Genomic DNA, 21,410 nt, shown 5'->3' with positions numbered 1-21,410 from the left:
TGTCTGCTCTTGGCTATGACTCTCTCCATAAAAATGCTTACAAATTTATTATATGCCCCTGTGCTGATTCTTTAGATATTAGTTTATTTTGTTTAAAAACATTCTCAGAATCTGTTTAATGGAGTTTCAGGAGTAGAAGAGATAAATAACTAAACAAATTAGCTATTAGTTCTTGTACTTAAATCCATGAACTCTCCCCCCATTGACTTATATATACACTTTCATACTCTTAGGAGTTTAAATTAGTACAACTACTTTGAGGAGTAATTTGATAATTTCTTATGGTTGAATATATACACATACTCTGGAATCCATCCAGTTGTTTTTCTCCAACTTCTGCACCTTTGAGAAATATCATAATTCTTCAGTGAAACCTGTACAAAAATGTTGTCACAACAGAAAATTAGAAGCAAATTTAAATGTTGATCAGCACTGGTTTCTGGGACTAGATGATGGTTGTGTTCTTTTAATCTTCATACTTTATAGCTCTTTGTGTGATTTGCTCTATTGTTTCTTGAGAGAAGCAGTTTGAAAACATAAAGCCAAGGTCAGAGAGTAGTATTCTTGTTGAGGAGTACCCAGTACTCAGCTGTATAGATGAGAATTACATTAAATATCAAGTAGGTTTTGTATCTTAAAACTTACATCAACATTCAGTTTGATATATAAGATACATTTTTAGTATCTACCTTTACCAGGATATTATCTATTTCTGTGATATTGGGTGGGCATGAGGAACACAAAATAATGAAGAAGAAATGCAAGACTGGTGAACTCTTAAATGATTTGTATTTTTTTTGAAGGCTGGTGGCGGACTTTTTTTTTTATAATGGGAATAATTGGGACAGGCCAATTTTCTTTTGTTACTACTACTTTAGAAGTGTAAAGGATAAATTAGGACCATTCTGCTTGGTAAATTCTCACTAATTGTTTTGGGACAGTGATTCTCAACTCCAGTGACAGACATTTGGTAGATGTAACAAGAACATACTTATGTGTCAGATACTTTTCTAAACATAATATATATTGTTGCATTTGATCCTCATATGGGGATTGAAGAATCATATGAAGTGGAACTATTATTGATCCATTTTCCAGATGAAATATAGAACTATAGAGAGATAAAGTATATTATAGAGAAAGAAATAGTTGAAATTATAGCTAACTGCTAGAATTGAGCTATAGTGGCTAAGATCACAGACTATGGTGCCAGACTGCCTGGGTTTGGATTCTGGCTCTGCTGCATGCTAGCTGTATGAACTTGGGCAAACTTTTTTTAACTTCTCTGTGACTTAGTTTCTTCATCTGCTAAATGGGATAAAATCATTCTACTTTGCTGAGTTATTTTGAAGATTACATGTATTTAAAGTGTCAGAATAGCATCTGGCTTGTAAAATGTGTATTTTCTTTTGATTTATCATTTTATCATCACTCTATCATCTTACTTAAATAGATGGGAGTATCTTTGCATTGTGAGCATTATCTATCAGATGTATTTTGGTAAAACAACACCGAAGGCTGTGGAACCAAGGATGATTCTAGCATTCACCATTGGTATTTTGAATTATCGTTGTTAATGAAGGAAGTTAATGAAGGAAGGTCTATCATAAGATAGATGTTTTTAGGTGCAGCAGGTTTCTTTAATAGAATCAGGCAGTGGCTATTCAAAATATACTAGGATATTTTATTCTAGTGTCCTTAGAATTGATGATACCTTGCATATAATCGTCTTTAAATAAACACTTAATTTGTTGTATATAAAAATTTATATATATTCTGCCTTGTTACTAACATGCTTCTTCAAACATTTTTTTCCTCTTGGTGAAGGCATATTACATTTTCATTATTGATTATTAAGATTATCTGGAACTTAAAAGTTTAATATTATATTACTGTTAATAATAGAAATCTTTTTGATATGTGTAAATTTCTATTCTGTAAAGTGCTCTTTGGAGTTTATATTTGCCTCTGTGTTATTAGACTATTTCATGTTTGACTTTCCTAATCACATTGCTGCATGTTTCCCCTTTGTGTAACAGATACTGGTTGATACTCGATTTACAACCCCATATATATATTGAGTGCTTTTCTGTTGTCTTCTGATCTCTTTTTCAGGAATCTTTTCATGTGGGAAAGGATTTTAAAATGTCTACCCACTGACCATTTTCACAGTAGAGTATCAGTTCTCTTTCTCTGCAGATCAAGGGATTATAAGCAGCGTATATATATGTGTGTGTATTTACATATGGTGTAAGTAGTGAAAGCTTTCATTTTGAATCACTAGTTGTGGGGCTTTGTGATAGATTATTAATCTTTTTTTTTTTTTTTGCCAGACATGTGCAATCCAGATTTCATGAAAGACAACCTCTCTCTGCCCTCTTGTATATAATAATGGTTAAAATATTCTAGTTATTTTTCCTAATGTATGTAGTTTGTATTGAACAGAGAAATTGTGTTTTTTCTGGAAGACTCTCATAACTTTTTTTATTGTTTAAAACCTTAGATAGTTTATATTTTTCACTCTCCTTTTTTGGGTGGGATAAAATAGAGTGGTGAGGAGAAGAAAGGAGTTTCTGAGCTACTCTGCTATTTTCCACAGAGTGTTTTCCTCATCCTGAATACCTGAGAGCTCCATTAAATGTATATATTCTTTTTCCTAAGAGAGAAGGAGGGGGAGAGAAACTTTTGTTGTAAGGAAGTTGGAATATAAAGCTTGATGAATGTTCAGATAAGAAGTCTTAACTGTAAGCTTAGGTATTACTTTTGAGATTTAAGCATTTCTGAGATTGTTACATATTCCTCAGGTTTCTCTAATCCATTGAATATTCTGTAAGGGATTTTGGTCCCTTGTAAGAGATGATAACATGTATGTCATAAAAACAAATGGAAACAGAAACATTTGAGGAGTTCTATAAAATGAGAAATTTAAATGCAGTATTAATCCAGTTTGGCATAAACATTTATTAGCTGGGGGAGGTGGTACTGGGAAATGAAGGCAAAAAGGAGATTAAAAAAAAAAACTGCATGTTCCTTTTAAAAGACATGCTTATTCTATTTTCCCTTCCCCCAATTATTGTATCCCCTTTGTTTGGAGGCAGAAAATAGAAATCAGTTTCAGAAGTCTCATGCTGTTATATATCTGGAGTAACCACTAGCATTTCTGGAGATAGTGGTTTATATAAACCTCTTTTCTAGAAACTACCCCTTTCTTTGGTATTAATTTCAAGTTTACTGTACCAGTTTCAATTTTTGGTTATAAGTTATAGAAAACTTAGTCTAAGCTGGCTTAACCCAAGAGGGAATGTGTTTGCTCATGTAACTCTTGCTCATTACAGAGTTAGTTTTGTGCGTGGCTTGATTACGGGTAAAAGGAATAACTTTTTCTGATACCACAGACTCTCCTCTCATGTTTACAAGATAGCTGCCAGCAGTTCCCTGGTGATACTCTTCTACTTGAAATCCTGCAGAAAAGAGTGATTATCTTGTGCTTTTGAGTGGATCATGTGCTTTTCTCTGAGCAAATTGTTGTGTCCGTTAGAATAAGATGTGGTAGGTTAATTGGTTTAGACTTAGGCCATGTGTTCAACCCAGAGCTGGTATAGAATTGTCTACTAGAAATACATAGCTTAAGGACAAGGAAGTAGTGATTTCCTAAAGGGAAATCAGAGTATGTTAGCAGGAGAAGGGTGAATGGCTGCTAGACTGGCAAAAAGTAGCAGATGTTTCTCTATATTTACTAAACCTAAAAACAAAACACATCAGGAATAAAAAACTAATAAAAAATCTCTTTAAAATAGACTTCCAAATAAATGGTACACTTTGAAAGTGTCTCTAGAAGCATTGAGTCAAAACTATTGGATCCCCAACTCTTTTCTGTCACAGTAAGGGACAGTAAGGTTGATGTTTCTCAAGGAGCCTGTTCCTACTAGGTCAGCAATAAATGTTTGCTGTAAGAATTCTCCTGGAAAGTCTATTCAGCAGGATTAAAGACCCATGGTTGCCTTTAGACCAGGTTGGCTTGACCTTAGTGTTACTTCTGGTATCTGTGGCCCCTTCTTATAAGGATTTTCTCACTTTGAGCAATTATTGCTATTCAGTGTTGTACTAAAATCTCAGGAGAATGAGTCCTTTTGTGCAGAAAGTGGTGCTTACTCCTTATTTGATGTCCCCCATGGAGTGAGATGGAGTTCTGAGTGTACTTCACACTTGCCTCTTAAAGTTCTAAGCCACAGCATTAGCATGACCATGCATTGCAGGATTAGACCATTAAAATTTTCATAGTAATCATGTACTGCCACGTCTTAATCTCTGATTAAATACATCATACACATCATGCTCCATTACATCTTTTCCAAATCTTTTGATTGGATTATAAGCACTTCGTGCTTTTTCTGCATTACAATATAGACTATCCCTTCTGCCTTAACTAAGTAAATTAAGCTTACAGAGTTATTTCCTTGGCTTCCCTTATTGGTAATTTGCCCAGTTTTCACCTTTGTTGCTATTCTTTTTGGCATTTCTCCCAGTTCTGCTTTCTTTTCATCAGTCAAACCCATCTTCATACACTTTAATTTTATATTATACATTCCTTTCCAGACAGACTGTCTGTCACTACTATATCTATAGCAAGCCCTTCCACCCTGTCATAAGCATGGCCCATTAAATGCTGAAAACAGTGGTTATTTGAAGGGATGTGGTTTAGTGGAAGGACCTTTGGATATGGAACAGGAAGACCAAGCTTCACTGCTTAGGTTGTTACCTATTAGCTCTGTGACCCTGGGTACATTGTATAACTCCTCTAAACTTCAGCTTTCTAATCCTAAAATGGATCTGGTATCGTATTACTTGACTTACCTACATCAGTGTTTTCTTGTGAGAAACAAAGATGATAAATGTCAGAGGATTCTGTAACCTGTACTGTTGTACAAATGTAAATTACAATTTATGACGGTTAAGGTAAAAACTTTTAAAAATGGTATTTAGTTTTAAATTACTAATGTCTTAAGAATTTCATCATATTTGTTGAAGTGGTGGATATTCTCCAGCATCAGAAGAACGTATTAAAAGATCATTGTGTCTTTATCTAGTAGTTTTGTTTAATCTTTTTTTTTTGAGTTGGAGTCTCACTCATTCGTCTAGGCTGGAGTGCAGTTTCATGCTCACAGCCACCCCAGTGTTCACCTGCTGAACTCTGGCGATCCTTCTGTCTCAGCCTTCCAAGTAGCTGGAACTACAGGTGCACACTACCATGCCTGGCTAGTTTTTTGATTTATTGTAGAGATGAGGTCTCACCATGTTGCCCAGGCTGGTCTCAAAGCCTTGGGCTCAGGCAATCCTCTAGCCTCAAATGTCCCAAAGTGCTGGGATTACAGGCCTGAGCCACCATACCTGGCCAGTTTTATTTAATCTTAAGAAATCAAGACATGTACATGCAGGCCGGGCGTGGTGGCTAAGCCTGTAATCCTGCGCTTTGGGAGGTTGAGGCTAGAGGATTGCCTGAGCCCAAGGCTTTGAGACCAGCCTGGGCAACATGGTGAGACCTCATCTCTACAATAAATCAAAAAACTAGCCAGGCATGGTAGTGTGCACCTGTAGTTCCAGCTACTTGGAAGGCTGAGACAGAAGGATCGCCAGAGTTCAGCAGGTGAGGCTGTGGTGGCCGGGAGCAGCCACTGCACTCCAGTCTGGGCGACAGAGTGAGACTCCAACTCAAAAAAAAATGAACATACGTTAAGTTTCCAGACAAATGGAAATTGAGCTCCTTAGATGGCACATTTCTAATTTTCTCAATTTTAAATGGAGATCTTTTAAAATTGTATTACTTAATTATCTGTACTTTTTTTTTTTTGAGTCGGAGTCTCACTCTGTCGCCCAGACTGGAGTGCAGTGGCCGCTCCCAGCCACTGCAGCCTCGACCTGCTGGGCTCCGGCGTTCCTTCCGCCTCAGCCTTCCGAGTAGTGGGAATTACAGGTGCCGCTACCACGCCCGGCTAATTTTTCGATTTATTGTAGAGATGAGGTCTCACCTGCCCAGGCGGGTCTCGAACCCGCGGGCTCAGGCAATTCACTCACCTCAGCCTCCCAAAGTCACGGGATTACAGGCTGAGCCACCGAGCCTGGCTCAATTATCTGTACTTTTAATCAGAGTGTGTGAACCACTCCCCCACTTTTAATTATATAAATTAAGGAGAAAAAGTAACATGAGCTCATTGTAAAATTTTTAAATAGTACAAAAGAGCTTATAGGAGGATGTTAATATCTTCACACCCACCCCTTAGTTTAACTCTTTTGAGATTGTATTAGTTAATTTCTTGTGGGTTCTTTCATCACATATGTATGTATGTCTTATTTTACACAAGGATTTTATACTATATGTGATTTTTTTATTTTTATTTTTTTGACTTATTTTGTACGAACCAATACATATGTCTTATGTGTATGTAACAATGTATTTTTTAAAAATCTGGATAAAATGAATTCCAGCTCTTCAGTGTTTTTGTTGTTACAGCCAAAACTGCAGGAAATTTTTGTACATGTGTTGACATATTTGTGTTGTTATGGTCAGTGGATAGATTCCATGAAATGGAATTATTGATCCAAAGGATGTGTTCATTTTTAAAAACATTTTTGGGGGGGAGGTATGAGAGAGTGCTAACTAAGCAATATATGATCTTTTGCTATGATTAGTCGTGGAAAAGACCCGACTAAATTATGAAAGATAGGAATTTTGCTTTCAGTGCCTTTCTGCTTCACTGCGTGCTCTGACTCTTCTCAATCTCCTCTAATTTTTTCCAAAATTTCGTAAAATGCTCATTATTAATCCCACTAAGATGTTTCCTTTGGGATTTTAAGCAAGGTTATATATCTATTACTACTACTATAACTACTCCTACTATTATAAATTATTTTATTATTATGTTCTCCAAACTTGTTTTCCTACTTGTAGTCTCTGCCTGTTAGTCTGCTGTCAAATTTTTCTTTCTAAATTTTAGCTATGATCATGTTCTCCTTCCGCTTAAAAATTTGTAGGCATGTGAAGCAGTTTGTCCCTAACCTGACTTCACATTTTTGTAATATACCCATGTATATTACATTCACATGCAAAGAACCAGTTGCTGGTAATGGACTTCATATCTTTCTGTGCCTATTGTCTTTGCATGTGCTTAGTCTTTCCTTCTCTCTTTGGTCACCTGGTATACTTTGTTCATTCTTCTAGTGTCAGCTCAAAAGTTACCTTTCCTGGGAAGACGTTCCTTAGTGAGGAGGATGGTTGAGACTGGTGGAAATATTCAAGGCCTTAAAAGTTACTCTATGTGGTTTGGATTTTAAGAGTACTGGTTCTGAGACATAATCAGTTTTAAGAACTGCTGTCCTGGAGTGCTACTAGGGCTAATTCTGTTGTTGCAGGTGTTACTTTGTACTATAATTACTTGTTCCTGTGCTCTTTCTTTCCCACAAAATTTGGAGCATCATGAATACAGGCACTATTAACAGGTAAATTCTTGTTAGTGCCTACCATCTATGGTAGTGTTTGGGTATTAAATGAAATGATACCTGTAGAGCGGTTTTCATAGTAAGAGCTCAGTAAATGTAAGATGCTGTTATCACCGTTGTTAACATTGGATAGATGAATCCTGATTTGGGGAACATAGGACAGTTGCTTGAAAGAGGCAAGATTTGTTCCAGGCTTTAAAAGACTACGTAAGGATTACATTAGTGAGTTTTGATCAAATGGTTTTTAAGACATTATACAAAGTCTCTGTGAAAGTAAAACTAAACATTTTATAATAAAAAATATTTACTTGTTTATGGCACTTAAAAGAGGAACTATGTCTAATTTTTTTGTATTTTTAATATTTAATAGGTATTAAGTATAGACTTTGCATCATTTTATTTGCACAGATAATTATGTCAGAAAATGGAGTTTAGCTAAGATCGTCAAAGACTTATTTTTAGAAAACTAGGATTCTTAATTTTGTATGAACTTAACAAAACCTCACTTAAATTCATTTTTACTGACATAAAAAAACATTAAGGCAGTATATGTATTTTAAAACCATTTGTGCATGTGCCCTTGAGACATGTTGGTGGATTCATTTTTATCAAAACCATATACACAGTGACATATTAAATGTATCATATTATTATACTAATCATAGGACTCTAGAAACAAAAGTAACCAGAGGACTAAAGCCTATCAAAACCATCTTTTTGTTTTTGTACAATGAAATTCTTTTTAAATTTGCCAGTGAATTCATACCAATATTGAAACCAGATGTAGACTTCCGTCTTTTAATGTATTAGCTCAGCTATAAATGTCTTATTTCCATCCCTGATTGCAGAGTGTTTCATTCATGGTTTATTATCTCTGTGCCACACTCCTTTTCTTCTCTCTCTTTCTCTCTCTCACTCACTCTCTTTCTTTAAAAAAAAAAAAAAGACTAAAATGATAGTGCTCTGTGCATTTATACTGTTTAGTGACAGAAATGTAAACTAAACCTGTAATGTATTGAGAATAACCTAATTAAATCTACAAACAAAGCACTCTGTTGGTAATTTTTTTTGTTTGAAGGGATTCATAACAGATAAAAGAAGTGTTAAACTATGATCCAAGAATGGATCTAAGACTTTTCTATCTTAGAACTGAATTTTTCTGTTGCCTTTTACTGTGTAAAGCAGATCCGCTCTTGTGTTTTTTCCCTCTCAGTATTTTCAGTGAAAACCTGACTGCATTGAAATAGTTGGGTTAAGATCTTTCCATCCTGATGAAAAGTCTTACAGAAATGAAAAAGGTACTGCTTTACATTTTATATAGTAATAGGCAGAAATAGTTCTGTATTACTAGATAAAAATCTAGCTACTTTTCTAATTGGCTGTGTTTATATATAAATGAAATTTGTTAAAGCAGCTAGAGATTATTTGAAAACAAAACTCCACCTATCGAGGAAAATGACCGTCAACTTCTTTTTTTTAAGTTGGAATCTCACCCCATCGCCAGGGCTGGAGCGCAGTGGCTTGCTCACGGCCACCCCATTGTCTATCTGCTGGGCTCTGGCGATCCTTCCGCCTCAGCCTTCCAAGTTGCCAGAACTACAGGTGTGTGCTACCATGCCCGGCTAATTTTTTAATTTATTGTAGAGACTAGGTCTTGCCAAGGTGCCCGGGTTGGTTTCAAACCTGCGGACTCAGGCAATCCACTCGCCTCGGCCTCCTAAAATGCTGGGATTACAGGCTGAGCCACTAAGCCCAGCCTTCTTTCTTTTTTAATATATATATATATTTTTAAATAGATGAGGTCTTTCTCTGTCGCCTATTCTGATCTTGAACTACTGGTTAAGCAGCCCTTCTGCCTCAAATGTCTTTATTTTTTAATAACAAAGTGGTCATGTGTCTATGTGACTTGAAATAAACATGATATGAACATCTAGATGAAGCTCTGCTATATAGTGTCCACTAAATACATGTGTTTTCCTATGTCCTTCCACTCTCCTTGTTCATCAGTGATACACAAACTTGTAGAGTGGCTAAAATCTTGATATAGATATTGCTCTAGTCAAAAGTTCATTTGGTACCATTGATATTTATTTATTTATTTTTGTTTTTAGAAACTGAGTCTTGCTCTGTTTCCCAGGCTGGAATGCTTACTGAAGCCTTGACCTTTTGGGCTCAGGTGATACTCCTGTCTCAGCTTCCTGAGTAGCTGGGACTTCAGGTGTATGCCACCATGCCCAGCTAATTTTTTTTTTGAGTCGGAATTCTCACTCTGTCACTCAGCTGGAGTGCAGTGGTATGCTCATGGCTACCACATTCTCAACCTGCTGGGATCAGGCAATCCTTCTACCTCAGCCTTCCAAGTAGCTGGAATTACAGGTGTACACTACTATACCCAGCTAATTTTTTGATTTATTGTAGAGACAAGGTCTTACCAAGTTGCACAGGCTGATCTTGAACCCCTGGGCTCAGGCAGTCCTCTTGCCTGGGCCTCTCAAAGTGCTAGGATTACAGGCATAAGCCACTGTGTCCAGCCCCATTTATTTATTTATTTTGGTAGAGATGAGATCTTGCTTTGTTGTTGCCCAGGCCAGTCTCCAAACTCCTGGCCTCAAGCGTTTCTCCTGCCTCAGCCTTCCAAAGTGCTGGGATTACAGGTATGAGCCACCCCACAATATCATGTGCTTGACTTGATATCATTGGTATTTAAAAGAGACCAGGTAAACATTTATTTCTCCAGATTTGCAAAGATTTGTCTGCATTTTGGCACAACAAGGCCGAAATTTGGCCTGTCACTTTCTACCAGTTTTTCTCATCTTCGTGGAAGAAAGAAAACCGGGCCTTGGTTTCTCAATGCCATTTCATAACTATTTTATTTCTATTCTTTAGTTCATTATTTGAGTTACTCTATTTAATAGTCTTTGCTTTCTCTGGATGGTGAGCTACTTTTCTTATTCAGAGCCTAATTTAATGTTACTTCTTTCCGTCCTAATTAATTGCACTCATTTGTGGTACCATTTCACTTTGAAAGTTTTTTTTATGGTAATTTATGATTTATAAATCTATATTTCCTGCTAGGTTGTGACCCCATGATGTTAGGTTGGAGATTTTTTTTTTAACTTAATATAGAGTAGGTGACCATAAATGATTTTTCAGTGAATGAATGTTTTGTAGGGCTTTTTGGAAAATACTTCTGTATTCTTATGCCACTTTTATACATGTTTTATACTCTTTTGTCTGCCACATATGTGCAGTATTCTTAGCAATATTGTAATCCATGGGATGATTATAATTGATACGTTATTGTTTTAATTTGCTTTTCTTTGATAATTAGTGCAGCTTAATAGTTTTCATGTTAACCAGTTCCTTTTTTTAGTTTTGTGAGTTTTATATTAATTTCTTTGGCTTATTTACTTATTTATTGGGGTTGTATTTTTTTTCTGAAAGATTTTTGTGAGCTCTTTATGTTCTAAATAAATAGCTCCATATATTAATATTTTACTATATGCTGTGACTGTTTTTTATTTTTCCTTTTAAAAATTATTTTATTTTATTTTTTATTTTTTGAGAAAGCAGAATTTATTGAGAGGACAGAAAAGCTCCTACAGGTGGAGAGGACCTGAAGGGGTTGCCCAAAAATTAATTTTTTAGAGACAAAATCTTGCTATGTTGTCTAGGCTGAACTTGAACTCCTGGGCACAAGCGATCCCCACCTCAGCCTTCCAAGTAGCAGGGACTACAGGTACACACTACCACACCTGGCTGTTTTTCTGAGTTTTCTAAACTTATAGTTTTTATGCAGACAAAGTTAATAAATTCTCATAATTATTTGTTTGCTTTTGTTAAATTAGAAACTATTCTTCCTGCCTAATGATTTGAAACTTTCTTTGATTTTCTTCTATTTTTACTTAAATATTTTTAAAATGTTTAAATCATTGGTTTATATATACATGTTTTCAGCAGGATTAAACATCTGTTTTTAATAAAATACTTAAAAAGCCACCAAATACTTAAAAAGTAATGTACTCAAGGTTATTTTTCAGGTCAGGTGAGCATGCGTATTCCAGGATTCATTAACAGGTGTATTTGTTTTGTTTGACTGGCATAACATTTAAAATAATTTAAATTTGAGCTGAGGTGGGTCTGACACTCTGCTTGATAATTAGTTTTATTGCTTATTCCTTCTATTTTTAACTACCATATTGCTGCTGTTCTGATTGGTTTGTGTTGTGGCTGGCAACTCTTCTGATTAGATTAGACATTTGCTTTGTTGATTGTCAAATATTTTGAGTATCACCCTTAGAACAAACCTTGAAACCTCTTATTTATTTATTTATTTATACCAATTCATACATTTATGTTTGTGACATCTGGCAGTGGTGTGACAGGAGTATTGACTATGGAAGACATTTGGGCTTTTCCACTTAGTAGTTGTATGACATTTGGCAGTCCATTTAATTTCTCTGAATTTGTTTTCTTATTCATTAAAAGAGATGATTCTAAGTGTTTCTGCTTACTCGAGTAATGAGATCACATAAAATACTCTTTATAAACAGTAAAATAACAAAAATTCAAAACAACACCATGCCTCTGTTTTCTAAAAAATTTTTTCATTTTTTTATTGTTACTTAAGACTAATTTATTGAGGGATAGAAACCTATCATTTTATAATGAAATTAAAAGGCTTAAAGTACAGATACTGCTTTTGCGCCTTAATATTCAAATGGATTGTTAAAATAATCTTAAATTAAACCCTATTCATGTATGACTGTCTGTTGTATCACGAAGTGAATAAGAGGACATTGACTCCCTGAAGTAGAGGGAGAGATTTATTAACAAGAGGAGAAAAGCATAATGAAAGAGACTGTGTAAGTTTCAGGTCTACCTTCTCCCCTTTAACGGTTCAGAGCCAAATTCAGGTTATACACCCAAGTATTCTTGTCAGCTTCAGGAGAACTGCAGTTTCCTTATACTCAGCACCTTGAAAAGTAAGGCTACAGTAGAGTCAGACAAGCAGATGTTTGTTGAATGAACAAGTATATTAATGTCCACATGAGTGAAAGTTTATTTAGTTGTTAAGAAAAGATTATTTTTACATGGAGATCTTTTGTCAATATATTATAGAATCATGGAGTTGGAATGGACCTTTTAAATCATCTAGCAAAACCAAGCTGTTCATGAATCAGTAGAATATCCCTGGCAGCTCTTTCCTTAGTCTTGCTGTGAATTTGAAATAAAAAAAGACCCTGAAATCCTGAAGTGTAGTGGGTCTATTTAATTCTGAGCTTTCTCTAGTATAACACTGAGTTAGGCTATAGGGACAGAGATAACCAATCAGAGTTAATGGAAGATTCATTAATTAATTAATGATTTATTGACTGGAAATAGTAGAATGCTAAGAGATAAAAATTGAAGTCTAGGCAACTAAAAAGGTCGGCACTGAAGTAATTAAACAAGACACAATTTTATGGACTGTGTTGCTTGTGTTAACACCTCAAGCTTTTTACTGTTTATACAAGAGTGGAGCATGAGGACAGAGAAGAAAACTCAGATGCACGTGACAGCACTGCCACCTTGCACACCTTCTGCAGTGGTAGCCCTAAACAAGACCCCTGCCTCCCATGACCCCACCTTGGCTGCATACCACTAATTTAGAAAGATTGAGAATATCAGATAAAGGTATTTCTTTTCTTCTTGTATTGACAAGTCTGTACCCAGTCAATTGTTTGCTATTTATCAAGTGCTAACTGTATACACAGGTTATGGTTCCAAGCATTGTGAATACATCAGTGAACAAAACAAAGATCCTTGCTCTTGTGGACCTTTTCTATTGTGGCACTGTCCAAAATAAACATATTAGTAATATGAGCCCCGTATAATTTTTTTTGTTTTTGAGACAGGGTTTTTGTTGCCCAGATTGGAGTGCAGTGGTATGACTATAGCTTATAGCAGCCTCAGATTCCTGGATTCAAGTGATCTTCTACCTCAGTCTCCCCAGTAGCTGGACTACAGGTGTGCATCACGATGCTCAGCTAATTTTATTTTATTTTACTTTTTGTAGAGATGGGGTCTTGCTGTTGCCCGGGCTGGTCTTAAACTCCTGACCTCTCAAGTGAGCCTCCCGCTTTGAACTCCCAAAGTGCTGGGGTTACAGGCATGAGCCACCACACCTGGCCAAATTTTAAATTTCCTAGTAGCCGCATTAAGAGAAAAAAGATAAAATTAATTTCATAGTGTATTAAACTTATTAATATGTAAAATAGTAATATTATACACATCAATACATATTAATGTAATACTTAATTCATTAGTACAGTAATATTAATACATATTAATATGTAAAGTATTTTTTAAATTAAATTTTATTATAGAGATGTGGGTACAAGTAAGGATTAATTACACAAGTAGGTTGCATGCAGGTGAAGTTTGGGCCTCCAGCTGACCCTTATTCCCCCTGGTATAGGACCAGGTACCCTTTGTGTTGTTAAATTTCCCCTCCCCCAAGTAGTGCCCAGCTTGTGCTTGTGGGATTAATGTTCAGGTCCCACTAATGAGTAAGAACATGCAGTATTCAGTTGTTTGTTTATGTGATAGATGACTAAATATGATGGTCTCCAACTCCATCCAATTTGCTATGGAGCCCGTGATTTTGTCCTTCTTTATGGCTGTGTAATATTTCATCATGTATATATATCACATTTTCTTAATCCAGTCCACTTTCAATGGGCAGTAGGGTTGGTTCCATGTTTTTGCTATTGTGAATAGTGCAGCAATAAACATGCATGTGCAGGTATCTCTTTTGTAGAGTGATTTATGCTGGATCGTACGGAAGGTCAATTCTCAGTTCTTTTAGGAATTGCCACGTTGCTTTTTACAGAGGTCGAACTAGTTTGCACTCCCACCAACAGTGCAGAAGCATTTCCTTTACTCCGTACCTGTGCCAGCATATGTTGTTTTTTGACTTATTAATGATGGTCATCCTGACTGGAGTTAGGTGGTATCTCACTGTAGTTTGATTTGCATTTCTCCGATGATTAGTGAAGCTGAGCATTTTTCATGTATCTGTTGGCTACTCATATGTCTTCTTTTGAAAAGTGTCTGTTCATGTCCTTTGCCCACTTTTTAATGGGGTTATTTGTTTTTTTCTGTTCACTTTGTTTGAGTTCCTTCTAGATCCTGGATGTTAGGCCTTTGTCAGATACATAATTTGCACATTTCCCCCCATTCTGTGGGTTGTCTCCCCATTCTCTTGATGGTTTCTTTCGCTGTGCAAAAAAGCTTTTCTGTTTGATGAGGTTCTACTTGTCTATCTTAGCTTTTATGGCATTCATGTAAATTTAAATTTACATTGAAATTAATATGTAAAGTATTTAGTGGGTAATCAGTATATAAATTACTAAAGATATATATTATATTTCTTTATTTGTACTCAGCCTTGATCTTTGGGGTATATTTTACATTTACAGCATATCTTAATTTAGAATACCTATATTTCAAATGCTTAGGAGACACATGTAGCTACTGTATTGGATAGTGCAGCCTTTCTTTGGACTATCAACTTTTTGCTTTCTTTGGACTGTCAACTCAGACCATCTGATCTGAGGTCAAGAATAAATTCTTGGAAGTGCCAGAATTTTCCAATAACTCAGACTCCTTACCCATAGCTGATAAAACCTTCCATGATCTGGCTTTTGCCTGTCTCTCAGACCTCATCTAGAACTAGTCTTGTCCTGGCTCATTACACTTCAGCCTTCTTTCTTCATCTCAAATGTGGTAAGTTTTTTCTTGAGTCAAGGTGTTTTTTTCCCCTTTCAGTTTTATTTTTATCGTGGTAACATGCCCGTAAACAAAACTTACCATCTTAACTACCTTTTAAGTGTGCAGTTCAGTGGTATTGAATGCATTTATAATGTTGTGTAACCATTACCATAATCCATATCCCTAACACTTTTTATCTTATAAAATGGAAACTCTCTACCCATTAAACACTTAACTACTCAATCCCCTCTCCCCACCTCAGAGCCCTGGCAACCACTGTTCAACTATCTATCTCTTTGATTTTGATTACATGAAGTGTTTCATAAACAGAATCATATAGTGTTTGTCTTTCTTGTGACAGGCTTATTTCACTTAGCATAATGTCCTCAAGGGCCATCCATGTTGTAGCATGTTGCAGAATTTTCTTCCTTGTTAAAGCTGAATAAAATTCCATTGTATGTATATACCACGTTTTGCTTATTTTTCTGTTGATGATCACTTGGGTTACTTCCACTTTTTAACTTGTGAATAATGCTGCTATGAATGTGAGTGTACAAATATCTCTTTGAGACCTTGCTTTTAGTTGTTTTGAGGATTTACCCAGAAGTAGAATTGCTTGATCAAAAGGTAATTATATTTTTAATTTTTTGAGGAATCTCCATACTGTTTTCTACAGTGGCTATAGCATTCTACATTCCTGCTAATAGTGCACAAGGATTCTAATTTCTTCACATCTTTGCCAACACTTCTTATTTTCATTAAAAAAATAGCCATCTTAATGAAAATTAAATGGTATTTTATTGTGGTTTTGATTTACATTTTCTTTTTTATTTTGAGTTGGAGTCTCACTTTGTTGCCCAGGCTGGATTGCAGTGGCACATGCATGGCCACCCCAGGGTCAACCTGCTGGTCTAAGGCGATCCTCTCACCTCAGCCTTTCAAGTAGCTGGAACTATAGGCATGCATTACCACATCCAGCTAATTTTTTGAGTTACTGTAGAGATGAGATCTCACCAAGTTGCCCAGGCTAGTCTCAAACCTGTGGACTCAGGTAATTCTCTCACCTCAGTCTCCCAAAGTCCTGGGATTACAGGTTTGATCCACCATGCCCAGCCTTGATTTACATTTTCTTAATGAGGAGGCTACATTTTTCTAATGTTGAAGATCTTCTCAGGTTCTTATTGACCATTTGTATATCTTTGGCAAAATGTCTTTTTTAAGCCCTTTGCCCATTTTTGAATTGAGTTGTTTGTTTTTTATTTTTGAGTTTTAGGAGTTCTCTATACATTCTGGATATTAATCTTTTATCAGATATATAGTTAGCAAACATTTTCATTCATCCTGTGGGTTACCTTTTTACTTTGTTGATATTTTGAGGCATAACATTGTAAAATTTTCATAAAGTCCAGTTTGTCTATTTTTTCTTACAGGGCTTGTGCCTTTTTTGGTCGTATCCAAGAAATCATTACCAAAATCAGTGTCATAGGGGTTTTGGCCTGTGTTTTTTTTTTCTCCCCAAGAGTTATAGCTTACATTTAGGTCTTTGATCTATTTAGAGTTATTTTTGTATATAATATTAGGTAAGGGCTCAGCTTTATTCTTTAGTACATGGATATGTTTTCCCAGCACCATTTGTTGAAAATTCTATTCTTTCTATTGAATGGTCTTGGCAGTCTTGCTGAAAATCATTTATTATATATGCAGGGGTTATTTCTGGCTTCTCTGTTCTTTTCCATTCATCTTTATGTCTTTCTTTATGCCTGTACCACACTGTTTTGATTACTATAGGTTTGTAATAAGGCTTGAAATCAGGAATTATGGGATATATAACTTTGTTCTTCTATTTCGGTATTGTTTTGGCTATTTGGGGCTCCTTGAGATTCCATATGAATTTTAGGATAAGTTTTTCTATTTTTGTAGTAAACATTGAGATTTGATAGTGATTGTGTTGAATCTATAGATGGCTTTGAGTAGCATTGGCATTGTATAACAATATTAGGTCTTCCTATTTGTGAACATAGGATGGGTTTCCATTTCTTTATGTCCTTTTAAATTTATTTAAGCAATGTTGTAGTTTTCATTGTACGAGGCTTTTACCTCCGTGGTTAAGTTAATTCCTAAGCATTTTATTCATTTGATTCCATTGTAAATAATATTGTTTTTGTATTTTTTTCAAGTTGATCATTGTTTTTGTATAGATATGCAACTGATTTTGTTATATTGATTTTGTATTTTGTTGCTTTGTTGAATTTACTTATTAGTTGTAACAGTTATTTGTGAACTATTTAGCCTTTTCTGTTTTCTGCATATGTTATATCATCTGTGATATGATGTTTGCTTTGGACTTTTTTGTATATGGCTTTTATTATGTTGAGATAGTTTCCTTCAATTTTTGTTTTTTTGTGTGTGTTTTGATTATGAAAGGATGTTCAGTTTGGCCAAATGCCTTTATGTTACGAATTGAGGTGATGATGTGGTTTCTTCTCCTTCATTCTGTTAATGTGGTGTATTACACTGATTCTTGTATACTGAACTATCCTTGCATTCTAAGAATAAATTCCACTTGGTCTTGGTATATAATATCCTGCTGAAGTGGATATGCTAATATTTTGTTGAGAATTTTTGCATCACTGTTCATGAGGTATATTGGTTTATAGTTTTTTTTTTCTTGTAATGACTTTGGTATCAGGATAATGCCTCAGAATGAGCTTGGAAGTATTTCCTTTTCTTCAGTTTTTTGGAAAAGTTTGAGAGGTTGAGTTAAGGTGTTTTTTTTTTTTCCTTTTTGTGGAATGTGTGTTCCCAGATTCACATGGTTAGTACCTCATATCATTTAGACCTCAGTAAAAATGTACCTTGGGCCTTGTAGTCTAAAGTAGCTTCTCTACCAATATCATTCTCTATCAATAGCTCTCTATTATTTTACTTATAACAAATGTCACTGACATTTTTGTGTTTTCTATCAAATTATTCCTTTACCTGTCATTATAAGTTTCACGAGAGCTGTCTTCATCATTTAGGGTTTGTATAGCTAATTCCATTATGTAGTCATAGTCGATTAAGACATTGGACATTAGTGATTAGCTCAATCTCTAGTCTTTCTTCCTTACCTCCCATAGGTCAGAAGATGAAATTTCCAACCTTCTAATCATGGTTGGTTCTGGCAACTAGCCCTGAAGAATCACCTCATCGACATAAACTGGTATAATTGAAAGGGGCTTATAGTGAATGACAAAAGATGGTCCCTTTCATCTCTATCACTCAGCCAATTGAAAGGGTTTGAGGAGCTCTTGTGCCAGGAACCTTTGAATAAGGCCAAATATTTATTTCTTATTATTTAATAATATCACACTACCTTATAAGATTATTTTATATACAAAGTAAAGATAAATGAGATGATGTGTGCAACATTTGCACATTAGCACATTTACATATTTAACATATTTCCTGGTACAGATAGCAGGGGCTATACTGCCATAAATGTTTTTTTTTATATCAGTATTTTTTATTATGATGTTGTGGGGTACAGTTAAGGGTTAGGTATACAATTATGTTTCATTCAGGCACCCTGTTGATAAGAGGTGTTTCCCCGTACCCAGACAGATATTTGCTACTGTTAATCCCATCTCCTTCCCCCCCTATAGTTTCCCAGTACTGTCAGTCATTTTCTTATAGTATTACATTGGATGTTCACGGTCTATTATATGAGTGAGAACATGTGATACTCGGATCTTTGTTTCTGTGAGAGGTCACTCAGTATTATAGACTCTAGTTCCATCCAGGTTGCTGCAAAATTCATGATTTTGTTCACATAAATGTTAAGAATGTTTTTTTCCTCACCCTTCTCCTCTATGGTCTTTTCTCCTTTTCCCCTTTTCTTCCTCTGATAGCCTTTGTTTGTGTTTCCTTTTTCTTTTCTTTTTTTTTTTTTTTTGAGTTAGAGTCTCACTCTGTCACCCAGACTGGAGTGCAGTGGCTGCTCCCGGCCACCACAGCCTCGACCTGCTGGGCTCCGGCAATCCTTCCGCCTCAGCCTTCCAAGTAGCTGGAACTATAGGCATGCGCTACCATGCCCAGCTAATACTTTTTTTGATTTATTGTAGAGATGAGGTCTCACCAAGTTGCCCAGGTGGGTCTCGAACCCATGGGCTCAGGCAATCCACTCACCTCGGCCTCCCAAAGCGCAGGATTACAGGCTGAGCCACCGAGCCCGGCTCCATTTTCTTAATCTTTCTCTGACATTAAAAATTTTTGATTTCTTAGAAGTCCAGGACTTGGATGGGTCAGTTGTGTCCTAGCTGGCTGTAGGAGGAATGGCATTTGTATAAGAGTTTCGTGTAGGAGATTGGTAGCAAGCCAGCCTCCTTCATTTCCTTTACTTTATGTAAAGATATTGGTTTTCATTTTCACCAAGAATCTGAAGTTTTGCAGGGAAGAGTATCTGAATTTAACATTTCAGGACAGCCATAATACCATCTCAGTGTTATGTCATGGATTATGCCATGGGAAATAATTATGTTATGCGAAGTAATTATGGGAAATAATTATGTCATGGGAAATAAATTTTGTCATGGGAAATAATGATTTCTTATGATCAGGATGGTTCTTGGGGTATATTCTGTGACTTAGAAATGTGTAATATCGTGACAAAGCATATTGTAAGGGAAAGAAGAGGTTCTCAATTATTTACCCTTCAGTTTTTTCCTAGAAGTTTAATTGTCGTTAGAAAGAAGGACTTGTTACCAGTGTTTTCTTGTAAGAGTTTGTCTAATAAATTTTTTAATATGGTTTTTAAAATATTTATTTTCAGTTAACAGAAGATGAAATTGCAACCATTCTCAAATCTACACTGAAAGGATTAGAATATTTGCACTTTATGAGAAAAATACACAGAGATATAAAAGCTGGAAATATTCTCCTTAATACAGAAGGACATGCAAAATTGGCAGATTTTGGGGTGGCTGGCCAGCTAACAGTAAGTTAACTTTAATTTTGGAAATACTTTTGGCATATTTGTTCAGGTTTGATTGTGACTAAACTTTGGTAACTTTTGGGGGGGTATGGAAATAATGTGTGTAACTTTTTTTGTTTTTATGGAGGAGTCATAATTGAGCTGAATTTGAGTGTTATTTAATTTACAATTTAAGGAACATTGAACATGAAAATATATCTTGTCATAAAAAATACTTAAATGAGCCAGGCTCGGTGCTCAACCTGTAATCCCGCGCCTTTGGGAGGCTGAGGTGAGTGGATTGCCTGAGCCTGCGGGTTCGAGACCTGCCTGGGTAGGCGAGACCTCATCTCTACAATAAAATCAAAAAAATTAGCCGGGCGTGGTAGTGCACACCTGTAATTCCGGCTACTCGGAAGGCTGAGGCAGAAGAATCTCCGGAGCCCAGCAGGTCGAGGCTGCGGTGGCCGGGAGCAGCCACTGCACTCCAGTCTGGGCGACAGAGTGAGACTCCAACTCAAAAGCAAAACAAACAAAAAACTTAAATGAACTAAAAGAGAAACTACATTGGTTCATTTCTGTAGCTTTTATTGTTATAGTCTGTCTTATAGACAATCTTTAATGACTGTCTTTAATGATGGTGGCGGAAATAAGTTACTTGTGGACTCTAGGTTATTTCATAATTCAAAATTCCTAATTATGTCATGTAATAATTTTTAAAACTTTTCAGATATGATCTGTGGTATTTAAGGGTTTAACTTTTTTTTTTAAAGAACTTGTTTGGCATACAGATTTCCTTTGAGTTTTTTGGTAGTATTTATGTCTGTGTAATGCTATTGCAGGATACAATGGCAAAACGCAATACTGTGATAGGAACTCCATTTTGGATGGCTCCAGAGGTGATTCAAGAAATAGGCTATAACTGTGTGGCCGACATCTGGTCTCTTGGCATTACTTCCGTAGAAATGGCTGAAGGAAAACCCCCTTATGCTGATATACATCCAATGAGGGTAAGAAAATAATGTTTTGCTAAAAATGTTGACTTTATAAGTGTTGCAGTTTGGTCATGTCAGTGTAAATAAATGCAAATTAAGTAAGTTGATTTGAATTTAGATTTTTTGGAAAAAATTAGCAAAATTATCTATCAAAGATTAATGACTATTAACTTACCTTCCTTCTAAATTCTTGATTGTTGGAAAAGAGCTGAAGG

General features: G+C 35.7%; 1 protein-coding gene across 1 annotated transcript in view; it reads left to right on the top strand.

Annotated features, from left to right (window-relative positions):
* The window catches only part of LOC103275066 (serine/threonine-protein kinase 3), a gene marked incomplete at its 3' end in the record, with an annotated part of 81,871 nt that extends 60,661 nt beyond the window's left edge, over positions 1-21,210 (top strand). Inside the window, exons 5-6 of the mRNA XM_008072484.2 lie at positions 20,060-20,224; positions 21,043-21,210. Of these exons, the coding sequence (XP_008070675.1) occupies positions 20,060-20,224; positions 21,043-21,210 (333 nt within the window). The remainder of the gene's footprint in view (positions 1-20,059; positions 20,225-21,042) is intronic.
* Positions 21,211-21,410: the final 200 nt, after the last annotated feature.

The sequence above is a fragment of the Carlito syrichta genome, unplaced genomic scaffold (genome assembly GCF_000164805.1).
Source record: "Carlito syrichta isolate Samal-C Ts95f unplaced genomic scaffold, Tarsius_syrichta-2.0.1 Scaffold315257, whole genome shotgun sequence".
Lineage (NCBI taxonomy): Eukaryota > Metazoa > Chordata > Mammalia > Primates > Tarsiidae > Carlito > Carlito syrichta.
The sequence above is the reverse complement of the archived record's forward strand: the minus strand, read 5'-3'. Positions and strand labels throughout refer to the sequence as shown.